Source organism: Bicyclus anynana, chromosome 3 (genome assembly GCF_947172395.1).
Source record: "Bicyclus anynana chromosome 3, ilBicAnyn1.1, whole genome shotgun sequence".
In the NCBI taxonomy this organism is placed as follows: domain Eukaryota; kingdom Metazoa; phylum Arthropoda; class Insecta; order Lepidoptera; family Nymphalidae; genus Bicyclus; species Bicyclus anynana.
In genome coordinates, this window is record NC_069085.1 from 16,399,914 (window position 1) to 16,412,759 (window position 12,846).

The following is a 12,846-nucleotide window of genomic DNA, read 5'->3' on the forward strand; positions in this document are numbered from 1 at the left end:
AAAACACAAGACGCCATTTTTGTTAAATAATATTGAAAATTACTGATGCGACGGTTCGTATCGTACTGACAAGAGAACGTACTCGTTTTTGAATTTCGTATTCGTGACGAGTATGACACCGTCGTGTTCCGTACGCTCCATCTGTATATTATTGATTAATCTGTGGATTTGACCAATACATTGTCAAGGCTAGACAAATGAGTCGGAAGACAAGAAACGCTATAGACTCGAGGTGATTTTTTTTTGAATATTGCGATATGGGTATCCAATTTAAGGCCCCATCAAGAGGATTTCAAAATGGTAATCATGGCCATATTAAATAAAACCTACAATTAAAAAAATGTTATTTATTAATCGCAATACAAAATACGAGAGGCTGACTAGGTGCGGGCAATGTGCCTAGTGGAAGTTTTCAACATTTGCATACTGTTACTATCGCGTTGACGTAAACGCGAATATATATGGAATTGAAACAGTTGTGCAGCAATGCCACGAGATGGCGCAGTTTCAATTCCACAGAAATTCGCGTTTATAACGCGATAGTAACAGTATCAAACTGCCACTAGGCCCTCAGGTTAGACAGTCAGGTTTTTATATTTTTTTTACAAATACAAATACAATCCTTTATTTGCCGATACAGTTTACAAGGTCGTAACAAATAAATATAATCTGTTCTGTATCACGCCCGATTGGTATGCAAAATATTATATTACTTACATTTACAGTAAATATTATGTCATTCCAGAAATTACTTTTAATAATGAATAGAAGAACAATATTAATTAATTTGAAAAAAAGAAAATACAAATAAAAAATAAATGAATCAAAAATCAATTTACATCATATTGTCAAAAGAATAAATTTATATTAAAATGTCAAAGTTAAAAATTCACTTTCTCAGAAATAATGCGATTTCAAATATATATAGGGATGTCACAGTAAATATCTTTAATTTTTTAAAATAGAGTCTACAACTTTCCCTTTTCTGCAATCCACATATTGCTCTTTCTTAATTTTAATTAGGTATTAAGTAGTAAGATCGAAAGAAAGTACAACGAATTTGCAATTTTGTATAGATGCAACATAGCATGCAATCCCATTAAAAATCAATGTATCCGATAGTCGCGTAGAGAAATAATGGACAAACTCAATAACGCCCGGTGTTCGATCAGGCAAATCGGATTATGCCCGGGATCAGATGTCTGCCAGGGAAATTATTGCCCGGACAGGATTACAGCTGTATTCCACGATAATATTAATTGCTCTGTGTAATCTCGTCTTGAGATTTTGTTATTATTGCAAAAAACATCTTTTAATATCGCAACAGAATAATATTTTTCAAAACACCTTTAATATGCATTGGTTATTCTTTGCGATATTACCTACAATACTTGACATTTTTATCGATATAAATAAATATTTAAGTTAAATTATAAAAACAAATAGCATTTTAAAATAATATTTAAGTAGGTACTTTGACCTTTTCATCATTATAATGTTTAATAGGTAAGAATTTGAATAATACCTAATAGTAATTGATTTTGCTATTTTCGAATTAACCGGAAATTACCACCCACCAAAAAAAATATACAATAACAGTAGACATATAGTATGTAAAGTGTATTTTAGTCTGATATAGAAAAATCTACTGCAAAGTAAAGAAAACTTTGTACAGCTTTGCTCTGACTTGCTGTTCGATTTAAAATGTAATAAAACGATCATGAATGAGTTTAAAATGTGCAAAGCAATGTTTTAAACTATTGTTGAAACTAACATTTTTTTTAAATGAGTGAAAAAATTAAAAAAATATTTGAAGAAGGTAAAAGTAATCAACCGCAAACCCATCACTGAAAACTATATTAAAACAGGGCTAGTACTTTATTTTTTGCACAAACTAATTTTTACTGAAGTGCCCCTATTGTGCAGTCACTATAGCTCCATCTATGAACCAGCTATCAAATCACTAAAAGCCGCATCGAAATCGGACTATTAGTTTCGGAGATAAATGGCAACATTGGTTTGCACAAACATACTCTCACTCCAAACGTCTCCGTACCGTCGTGGGTAAAAATAAATAAAATTTTGTACATTATGGACATTCGTAAAAAGTCAAATTTCATTTATTTCAATTAGGCTTAGTTTACAAGCACTTTCAAAACGTCAGGTATACATAATGGTGATAATAATTAGTCGAAAATTTAAAATTGAAGTTACGAGGGTTCTAAACTGGATACAAAGTTTGAACTTATTGAGAGACCTTTCCGTGGATTCATGTGACAGTTTATTATAAAAACGTATGCAATTACCTTTAAAAGAATTACTAATATTTTGTAATAGTGTGGTTCAACAATTTTATTTTTATTTATTTTTGTAAAGGTTGGTCATAAACAGGTCACAACTAAAGTTTTAACTGCAATATGGCTCTTGAAGTTTGATTTCATCACCATAGAGCGCTGAAGGGCGCGTGTCAGATATCTCCGGGGTCGGGGATTAGTGTTATTTTGTAATTGCCTCCCCATTGTGGGAGCTCTGTTCCAACCTTATTCTATGGGGTGGTACTTAATTGAAAAAATGTATGCACTTGAACTGGTGCCAAGTTGGAATCAAACTGATATTATAAACGCGAAAGTTTGTGTTGATGTTTGTTCGGCTTCTAATCCGATTTGGCTGAAATTTGGAGTGGAAATGGATTTTTTTCTAGATTAACACAAAGGCTATTTTTCATAACGGAAAAAATCATGGTTCCCAATTTTAGCCAAATCGCTTTAGTAGTAGCGGCGTTAAAGAGTAATAAACATCCAAACATACATCCAAACATCCATACAAACTTTCGCGTTTATAATATTAGTAGGATTAGGATAAGATAAGTAAGATTAAGTTTTTAAGCGAGTTAATAAATTGAGTTATAAATTCAAAAACTACAATAAATCTCTCATTGTATAATTCTCAATTATTAATTTAAATTTTTGTAATTGGTGAACTACCAGAGCAATGACGCAGTTATGTTTACTTTGACAGTTTTTAATTTGAATTCTCCAACATTGATAAAAATATTAAACATTCATCATGTATCGGATACATTTCACGAAAATGTGGCACCAGATTACAATGCAATTTCCATTCAAAAGATCGTACAATGAATGAAAAAGGAATAAAAATGAACCGCCCATCGGACGGGAAATGGGAAATTGAAAATTAATTTTAACTTGCATCGCGCATCGGTACCTCCTTTGTGCTAAACCTTTGACCAATCACAATTTTGGCAAGATCGTAATGGCCGACAATTTCGTTCTACTTTAATAAACTACATTTTGTATTACTTTTTAATACTAGTTTTACTGACGTATTATTAAAAATTCTTTTAATAGACATTGCCAAATATTGTATGCTGATCGATACAAATAAAGTCAAAAGTCAAAGTCAAAATTCATTTATTTCAAATAGGCTTACTTTACGAGCTCTTTCGAAACGTCAGGTAATAATATTAAACTTAAGATAATGGTGATAATAATTATTTGAAAACTTAAAATTAAAGTTACGAGGGTTCCAAACGCGCCGTGGTCCGAGAAGAGCCCACAACAAACTCGGGTTAATAATAACTATACCTAATTGAAGTGTCTCTATATATTAAATTAGCATATTTTCAATAATATGACATATACTTTACTAATACCTACTTATTTCACATCACAATAATTATCTATCTCGTATATTCTAATTTTAAAAAATGTTTTTTTTTTAAATTTTGATAGGTACTTGAAATTTTAACAGATTACACAGGTTCTTTCTGTTGCCGCTGTAATAGGTACTAAAAAACAGAATACAAATAAATATTTAAGGGTACCATCAGGTGAGATTTTAGTCAAGGGCTAACTAGTAAAGATTAAAAAAAAAAAATAAACACTATAATTATTTTGTAAAATTGTGAGCTCGTTTGGGGCAAAAGGTAGACGCTTGCAATATTTACAGAATAATGAGTTTTATCTATATAGATTCGCTATCTCAGGCTCTTGGGCCATAATAATAATTATGTGTTTCTTGAATATAAAATAATATTATTGTTGATTACCGGAAGGCTTATTAAATTTTTACCTTATCATTTATCACTTGTATAGATTGTATACAGTTACTAACCGACTTCCAAAAAAAGGAAGAGGTTCTCAATTCGACGCGTATGTTTTTTCTTGTTACATATCTTCGTCATTTCTTAACCAATTTTAAAAATTATTTTTTTGTTTGATTGGTCCCATTTAATTTTCATGAAAATCGGTTCAGTAATTTTGTGTTAAAATGAAAATATACTGTGGTTTTAAAATCTTTGTGATTTTCAAGTCGGTTTAATTTTTTTTGTTAAAAAGATTTTATTACCTATATCATGTTTGTATAGTATAGGTAAATAGTTGTTTCAACTTGTGAAAATTTAATATTTTTTACAACAAAGTATTTTTCTTTTTTTCATAAAACGGGCTTAATTACATTTATAATGTTAAACGTTTTTTTTGTATCCACTTTTAGCGGTCACAGTGAAAATAAAATGTATGTTTTCCATTTTTTATAATTTAAAGCTTACTTTAGTTAAGTGTCTTGTGCATGCCACTGGGTAGTAAGCATTGGCCGTAGCTAGTTACCATCACTTAACATCAGGTGAGTTTGCACTCAAGGTTTAACTTGTCTTTGATGAAAATGCAACTATTTTAACCGACTTCAAAAAGGTGAGGTTCAGAAAATAATTTAAAATCAAAATAATTTAAATAAGTAAGTGAACGAAATTACCCATACTGTGGCGTTTACGGTAACTATGCTAGGACACACAAAAAAATTGAACCAATTCCAAAGATGCATTACCTCGTCATCAACCCATATTCGGCTCACTGCTGAGCTCGAGTCTCCTCTCAGAATGAGAGGGGTTAGGCCAATAGTCCACCACGCTGGCCCAATGCGGATTGGCAGACTTCACACACGCAGAGAATTAAGAAATTCTCTGGTGTGCAGGTTTCCTCACGATGTTTTCCTTCACCGATTGAGACACGTGATATTTAATTTCTTAAAATGCACACAACTGAAAAGTTGGAGGTGCATACCCCGGACCGGATTCGAACCCACACCCTCCGGAATCGGAGGCAGAGGTCATATCCACTGGGCTATCACGGCTATACATATGCATTACCTACTATAATATAATAATTCAATATATTATGATATAATTACCTATACGAAAAATAACATCGTACCTATGTCCTTTCTATTGACCGGTTTGAAAGCAATGCCTACCAAAAAAGCTATATATGAGCCTATTTGGCATAGCACCGCCTTCGAATCTGCAGGGTTCCGTAGTCAAAAAGTAACCCTTAAAGTTTTGCGTTTCATTAGGGTTTTAAGTAGGTACTAATTTAATCTACGGAATCCGTCTCGCACTTGGTCGGCTCTACTTATATTTTCAATTTAAATAAATAGGTACTGAGGTAAAGCATTATTAATTGCTGCAAATTACGTATGTATGTATATTTTAAGCGTTCAAAATACCACCATTTTAGTAGCGTGCTGTGCGGACGTGAACTATGACGTCACAAAACATCAAATGCTACTTGTGTATTGGTTGCCAAAATACATTAATGTGGGAAATTGCACCAATTCTTGGACGGACCAATAGCGAACGTTTTACTATTGTTGAATTAGCCGGGGATTTACACACTTTTCAATAAATTCATAATTTAAAATGAGGAAAAATAATAAAATATAGTTGTGTTTAATGGAATTCAAAAAAGATACTTAACACAATTTCAAATCACGTGCATAAAAATCAATAACGGATAGGTCAGAACCACAGCCATAGTTTTCCACCACAGCGTTTTCTATGTTCTGAGGTCGGAACCCTATTTGTCGTAGTGCCTCTACGAAAAAATACACCTACTCCTAGCAGTTTCAGCTGTTAATTTTTTTTGCTGTTGTTTTGGGATTTAACCCTGGCCATCCAAATAGTATTCATATTCTACTAGAACAACAAAACCCAAAGAATTAGTCAAATCGGCTCGCATATACATACATACTGAGATGGATAATCCAAGATCTAATGGACATTTTTGGGTAAGTATTTGAAGCAAGTTGAAATCTTGTCCTGGACTCTTGACCTGGAAAGTACTTAGGGAATATGTCTTATAAAATATGTCTTTGAGGATATTTTTTTTACATAAAATATCCTTGATGCAATCTGAAATTTTTATACCTTTAAATTAAATATTTAAAGAGTAAGAATAAGTATTATGTAATCCATTCTTGGTGTTTATTAGCAAACTATTTTAAGTAAAGTCAAAAACCTGACTTAAAAATCAAAGTTAAAACCTAGCTTTTTAATATTTTTCATATTATACGAAAATGTATAATTCCGTTATGAATTCGAAGAGTGAAAAGGTAGTGAGAAGGTAGCGCTTCAAGGCAAGCGCGCTCTACCTTAAGGTTAGATTTTAAATTGGGAGTTTTATAAATAAGGACGAACAGCCTTAGTTTTACTTGATTTATTACCATTAACATTACAGTAAAGTAAGAAAGATACATACATATGTAATGATAGTTTTCATATGAAATAAATGAATAAATAGGTTTTCTTTCAGCTGTTAACATTTGAAAATACTCTAGCTTCAGCTAGAAAACCGATATAACGCAGGCAAGGCCTTGTGCTTGAAAACTAGAATATCTAGACTACAATAGAGTAAACATTATTTCTAGACTAATGAAAATCATGTAGGTATGTTTTCATAATATTTCTATAGGTAATACTACTATTAAATAAAAAGTAAGTCCGTTTTCACAATAGTAATTAATTATAAGTGAGAATTTTTTATGCCAATAATAAATTTTCTTATTTAAATTTTTTGTCGATCTATCTGTATTGTTTTTAATTTACTAGGTACCTAAGTAAAAAAATACCTAACTATGTAATGATAGTTTTCATAAGAAATCAATAAATATATAAGTTTTGTTTCTTTTATTTATATATGTTGTTAATTGCATAAAGTTTATTTATGCCAATAATAAATTTTCTTTTATAATTTTTTTATAAAAGAAAAGTTAGTTTTTCTAAAATCAAGCTTCCTGATATTGATACAAGATTTATACTAAGTTTTTATACAAAAGTTTTCCCATAAAAAGTTAGATTTACCTTGTTTGTACTTATTATGTCTAACTTAATGTGGAATAATAACAATTAGATTAGCTTTACTAATATATATGTAACTAATAACTATGTAGCCCATCAATCCGCTTTGGATTAGCTAGGTGGGTCTTAGCTCCTTCCCTCTACTATCTAGAAGGAGGCCTGGTTTTATAGAGTTCCATTAAAGTGAATAAAAATCAATATAATTGTACATTTGTTATCTGCTTTCTTGTATGGTTTATTTTCACATTATGCAAAATGTAATTGTTTCTAAAAAGAAACACATCTACATGCCTTTTAGAGAAACCTAAATCCATCTAGCGTTTTTGATTTTTGATTCGTCTTAAAGCAGGTTAAAGCTAAGTATAAAATTTAATATAGTAAGGTACTTGTTAAGATAAGCATTCTTTTCTAATTGTAATATTTATAACCTATTGTAATCATAATCAATCATAATTGAATGATTTAAGACCGACTCAGTTTTCTTTTCATTTCCACAGTGCAATTACATTTTATTTTTAATTTTCGACCTTTTTCTGTTTTTTACAAATCCATATTAAATACTCCACGATATCACAAAAAACAATACCTAACCTACCTATCAGTTCATTTATAATAACATTCACTATTAAAAACAAAAAGACAACAAGAAAAAATTGTGATACAACCAGACAAAATGAAATGTTTAGCTAAACACAATCAGAGCAAAGTTTTATATTATTTAATAGATACCTAATAGGTAAAATTTAAAGATCTAAATAATAGTTAGCAAACATAGAGCTTAAAAAGTTAACTTTAACAAATCTCTACAAATATCAGATTAAACTACCTTTTTAGCTGGAAACGCTTATCAAAAGTAAACTCCGTTTATTATGACAGCTTACCTTTCGGCGTGACGACTCTGAAAGCGCTGTTTGACACAGACCGGGGAGAGTTCTCCCTCAGACCGCCCGGCGAAGTGCCGCCGTTTCGCACCATAGAAAAGTCCAAAGGCATAGGTGGCATAGCACTGATTTCCATTTTCGAATAGTCCCAAATCAATGCAACTTCATTACACTGTGGTAAACTAACGTGCGAACGTAACGGGTCGCGGGCACAGAATCCGCGGGTTAGTGTTAAGGCAGGCGCACACCCGACGCGGCTTCCTGCGGCCTTCTGTCGCCCTAAAGCCGAATTCTCTGGGCTGGACGGTGTAAATTCGACCTTATCGCTCGCGGTGGGCGTGGTGTAACAAGCCCCGCCCCTCCCCCCGCCATACGCCGCGTGACAATCACTTTGTATAGGTAACACAATAATATGATTCCTGATAGATTTTATTGTTCCGCCGATGCATTTATTCGCGAGCAATTTCATGGGAATGTCTTTTGGTTTTTTTTTCTATTGTCTTTTCTGTCTCTTTCTCTCTTTTGTTTGCTTCTTCGTTTTTGTTGGTATGCTTGTGTGTTGTAAATTGTGATTGGGTAGTTTTAATTTAATAGAATGGTAGGTAACTATAATAGGATGGTAGTGTGGTATTTATTTATTTTTGTGTTATTTATTTATGGTAATTACAGCGGTTGTTAATTAAAGCGTCATATGTCATCCATCCGTTTAAAATCAAATGTTAAAGTTTTTTTTATGTTTATTATCAATAATCAAATTTTCATTCATAGGTATACATAATTATTTATAACTTCTTTGAAAATTTATAACTTCTTTCTTCGAATTTTAAGTTTTAGGTTTATTCATAAGTCCTTGTAACTACCTTGTATTTTGTATTTTTTGTATATTTTTGTCAAACGATCCGTTTGCATTTGTTAACGTGACGTCATGAAACAGTTAAAATAAATAAGTGAACCATCATGCTCGACAGGCGTTTTGGCTCGTATTGTCAAAAAAATATTTAAAAATTAAAATTTTCATGTTACAAGTAATCTCGTCTCGAAAAATATGATCATTTTTTTTCAAGCTAGTAGAACGATAATGAACAATTTAAGACCATTTAAAAAAAAGTGTCAACTAGCCTATTGTGGCATATCAATCAAACTCTGTTGAATTTTTTGCTTTACTTAGCAGAACTTGTCTTTCTAACTAAAGGCAATTTTTTGAAAGAATATCCTAACAAATTAATTTTTGCCGACCTGACCAGGGTTCCAGGTTTTTTGGGTACATAGAAATTTTTTCGTAGCTACAAGAAGTAATGTCAATTTGGACTGGGATTAAAACCTGCTAATAATTATGTAAGTTAAGGAAATTTCCTTCCAAACTGTTTGGATGTCCCTACAAAAGGTCTATGTCCTGGAGTGGACTTCCATCGGCTAATACGATGATGATGATGATGATGAGGTAATTTTAACATATTCCATATTTTTACATTCCCTAGATTTGACGACAGAGAGATGGACAACAAAGTCATTCTCTAAGGGTTTCGTATTTTCCTTTTGAGGTACGGAAACCATAAACAAAATTTCCCATAACGTACCCTGTAATGCATTATGCCCGTCAAACTATGATCATTATTTTCATATATAGTTCCCGGTATGAAAGAAATATAGGCAGTAAAATTCGATGAACAAAAGGACAATGTTACGTTTTTTGTGCGCAACCTATTCTGCGCACCTTTCACTTTTCAGGCGTAAGTATTGAAACGTACATAGTGTACGCTGCGGGGCAACATACACCTATTTAGACAGTCGAGTGCGAAGGAGCTGACACACATTTCTTTTATTGTTTTTGTGTTTTTATTTCATTTCATTTTTCAATTAATTCAAGCAGCATTCTTACGAGTAGGTATTTTAACCGACTTCCAAAAAGGAGGAGGTTCTACGTTCGGCTGTATGTATGTTTTTTTTTTCATACCTAGCCCTACTAGCTAGACTTACAAAATTATTGACACCTATTGAAATATACAAGCTTGCGTATTACGTAATTTGTGATTAGATAAAAATATCTATAGTCATAAATTTGTATGGCATCCAGTCAGTATCGCAGGCATAAGTAGGTTGATATTGTGCTGTACCTCACTTAAAATATTCGATGATCATTTTTTTTTTTTTTTTCTTTACAAGTTAGCCCTTGACTACAATCTCACCTGATAGTAAGTGATGATGCAGTCTAAGATGGAAGCGGGCTAACTTGTTAGGAGGAGGATGAAAATCCTCACCCCTTTCGGTTTCTACACGGCATCGTACCGGAACGCTAAATCGCTTGGCGGTACGTCTTTGCCGGTATAATACTTACCGGCAAAGACTTATCACTTATCACTTAATGTGATAGTCACATAATCATTGAAATAATTCAATGATTATGTGACTATCACATTTTATTTTTATATAGATAACATTTTTAATATCATTCTTTAGCATTTTCCCCTTAGATATAAGCATTTTAATCTCATCCTCATGACTAGTATTTTAATAGCTCACTACAGGGTCAATTTTCCCTCCAAACACAGGCTGATTGGGAGTTATCTCACTTAACTTAACTTCTATACTAGCCTTCCTTGATGAATACTGTTTACCAACAAATGAAATAGAAATTAAGGTAGAAAACACAATATTAGATAAATTCTACCAATAAACTTACTTAGGAAATTTTTATGCAGCATCATACAGGAACCCTAAATATGCTTGTTGACACTTTTTTTTTAAATGGTCTTAAATAGTTAATTATTGTTCTACTAGCTAAACTAAAAAAAAACGTATTTTTTGTGACGTGATTAGGTACATGAAAATTTTAGTTTTTAAATATGTTTTTGACAATATGAGCCAAAACGCCTGTCGGCCGTGACGGTCTGTTCTGTTTCATGACGTCACTACAATAAATCCCATACAAACGGAGCGTTTGACAAAAATATTACTTAACAATTAGTTCGACGTTTAGTACATCAAGTGTGTTAGTGACGTCACAAAATGGACGACAGCGTTTTTTACGTTTGGAAAATTTTAAAATTTACATTTAAATTATGTTTTTTAAGAAATCCTTAACTTTTATTAATTTATCTATCGATATATTTTGGACCCTTATTCCATGTTCTATACAAAATTATGAATATGAGTCAACTGGGTGGTAACGATGGTCGATGCCTACCATCAACTAAAGTTCAGTCCATTTCATTTAAATGAATATAAAATCCTAAATTGACCCGAACTGAGAATCGAACCCAGGACCATAGATAACCACAGCATTACCAACTCCGTCAGAGAAGTCATCAAAATATCACATAGCCTGACCCAGGGCTCAAAAAAACCCAGGCCTTCGTGATCCGAAGCCATAGATATAGGGTAACCACTAGACTAGATAAAATTAATTAGTCCATACAAATAAAGTATGATCATAATGAATTTATGTATGCAAAAATGATCCACCATTTATTCGCCGCGTCCGCGTACCGTCACGTACCTACCTACTGACATTAAAAACAATGGACGCCTTAATTTTTCACCGGCCTTCCGAAATACGGCGCTAATCCACCCGCGGCCTTACTCTGGAACCAAACAACAAACCAATTTAGGCGGGCAGGTCTGGCAAAATTCGGACTTACACTCAGAAATAATAATAATAAAACTCATTTATTCAGCTGGTACAGAGCTTAAGACTGGTACAGAAATAATTTAAACTAAATTAACTTAAAATTAAGGTTTATCTAATTCACTTAAACTGCATTCCTGGGCAAATAGTGCCTCCCGATGTCCAGCCTCTATGTTATTCTATTTAATTTATTCTTTATATACCTAGTCTACCTAATACAGTCTATACATATATTTTTTTTTATCTCAGCTGAAAAGGTCGCTGCCTCAGCATGGTGCTGCAGTAAATAAGTAATCAATTAAATAAATATTACAATGAATTTTATTAAATTGAAATTTTTCTGGAGCCACCCGACGAATTCGCCACGAGGCAAAGGTATAACCTAGTTATGTCACTAAGGGAAATCCTGTGAAAGACTATAGAGGGATTTTCTGTTATCAATGCTTAAAGTTTGTCAGACCATGCTCCTATCATGATAACCAACGAGAGCTTACCTTAGTTTGTGTAAACAGACAGTTCAGCCCATGCTCCTACCACAGGTATCTAAGCACGGTAGCTAAATTATAGAATTGGATCCGTGATGGCTTTGGAAGGTAGGACTTTTCAAGTGTCCAGATCGTCAATAGTCCAAATAAAACATGATTTTTTGATAGTTTCTAGGGGATGTCATATTTCTAGTAGACTCCAAGCTTCGTAGCAACCCTTCACTAGTTTCATACTTACTACGCTTACTAGGCTTTAAGGTTGAAGGTTTGCTAACAAAGGTCTGGTCGTTATAATAGTAGTCCATCCATAAATAATTAAATCATGTCTAATCTCATCTAAAATAATATAATCTAAGTAGTCTATCTAATCTAATCTAAATCTAATTGACGGATGAATTGGTGAATACGTAACAATAAAGCCAAACTGAGAACATCCTAATTTATAAGTCATAAGTAAACAAAATAGCAGAAGTAAAATGGTAACAGAAGTGACATCTAGGTACAAAGTTCAATTGCAAGCAAATCGTAACGTAAACCACTCTTGAGAATGTTTCGGTTTTTTAATGAATCATACTCGTATGTAGGGGGTTTTTTTGAACATCGTATATGACATATCCGCTTGATACGCTCGTTTCCGTTGACATAGTAGGTAATATGTATAGTAATCAAAATTCATTTATACGTTAAAATGCATGATGATCT

The 12,846-nt window shown here is 32.5% G+C and overlaps 1 protein-coding gene across 1 annotated transcript in view; it reads right to left on the bottom strand.

Annotated features, from left to right (window-relative positions):
• The window catches only part of LOC112048732 (zinc finger protein Gfi-1), an 82,334-nt gene extending 74,043 nt beyond the window's left edge, over positions 1 to 8,291 (bottom strand). The window contains exon 1 of the mRNA XM_052891213.1: positions 8,035 to 8,291. Within this exon, the coding sequence (XP_052747173.1) occupies positions 8,035 to 8,170 (136 nt within the window). The 5' untranslated portion in view covers positions 8,171 to 8,291. The remainder of the gene's footprint in view (positions 1 to 8,034) is intronic.
• Between the last annotated feature and the right edge of the window lie 4,555 nt (positions 8,292 to 12,846).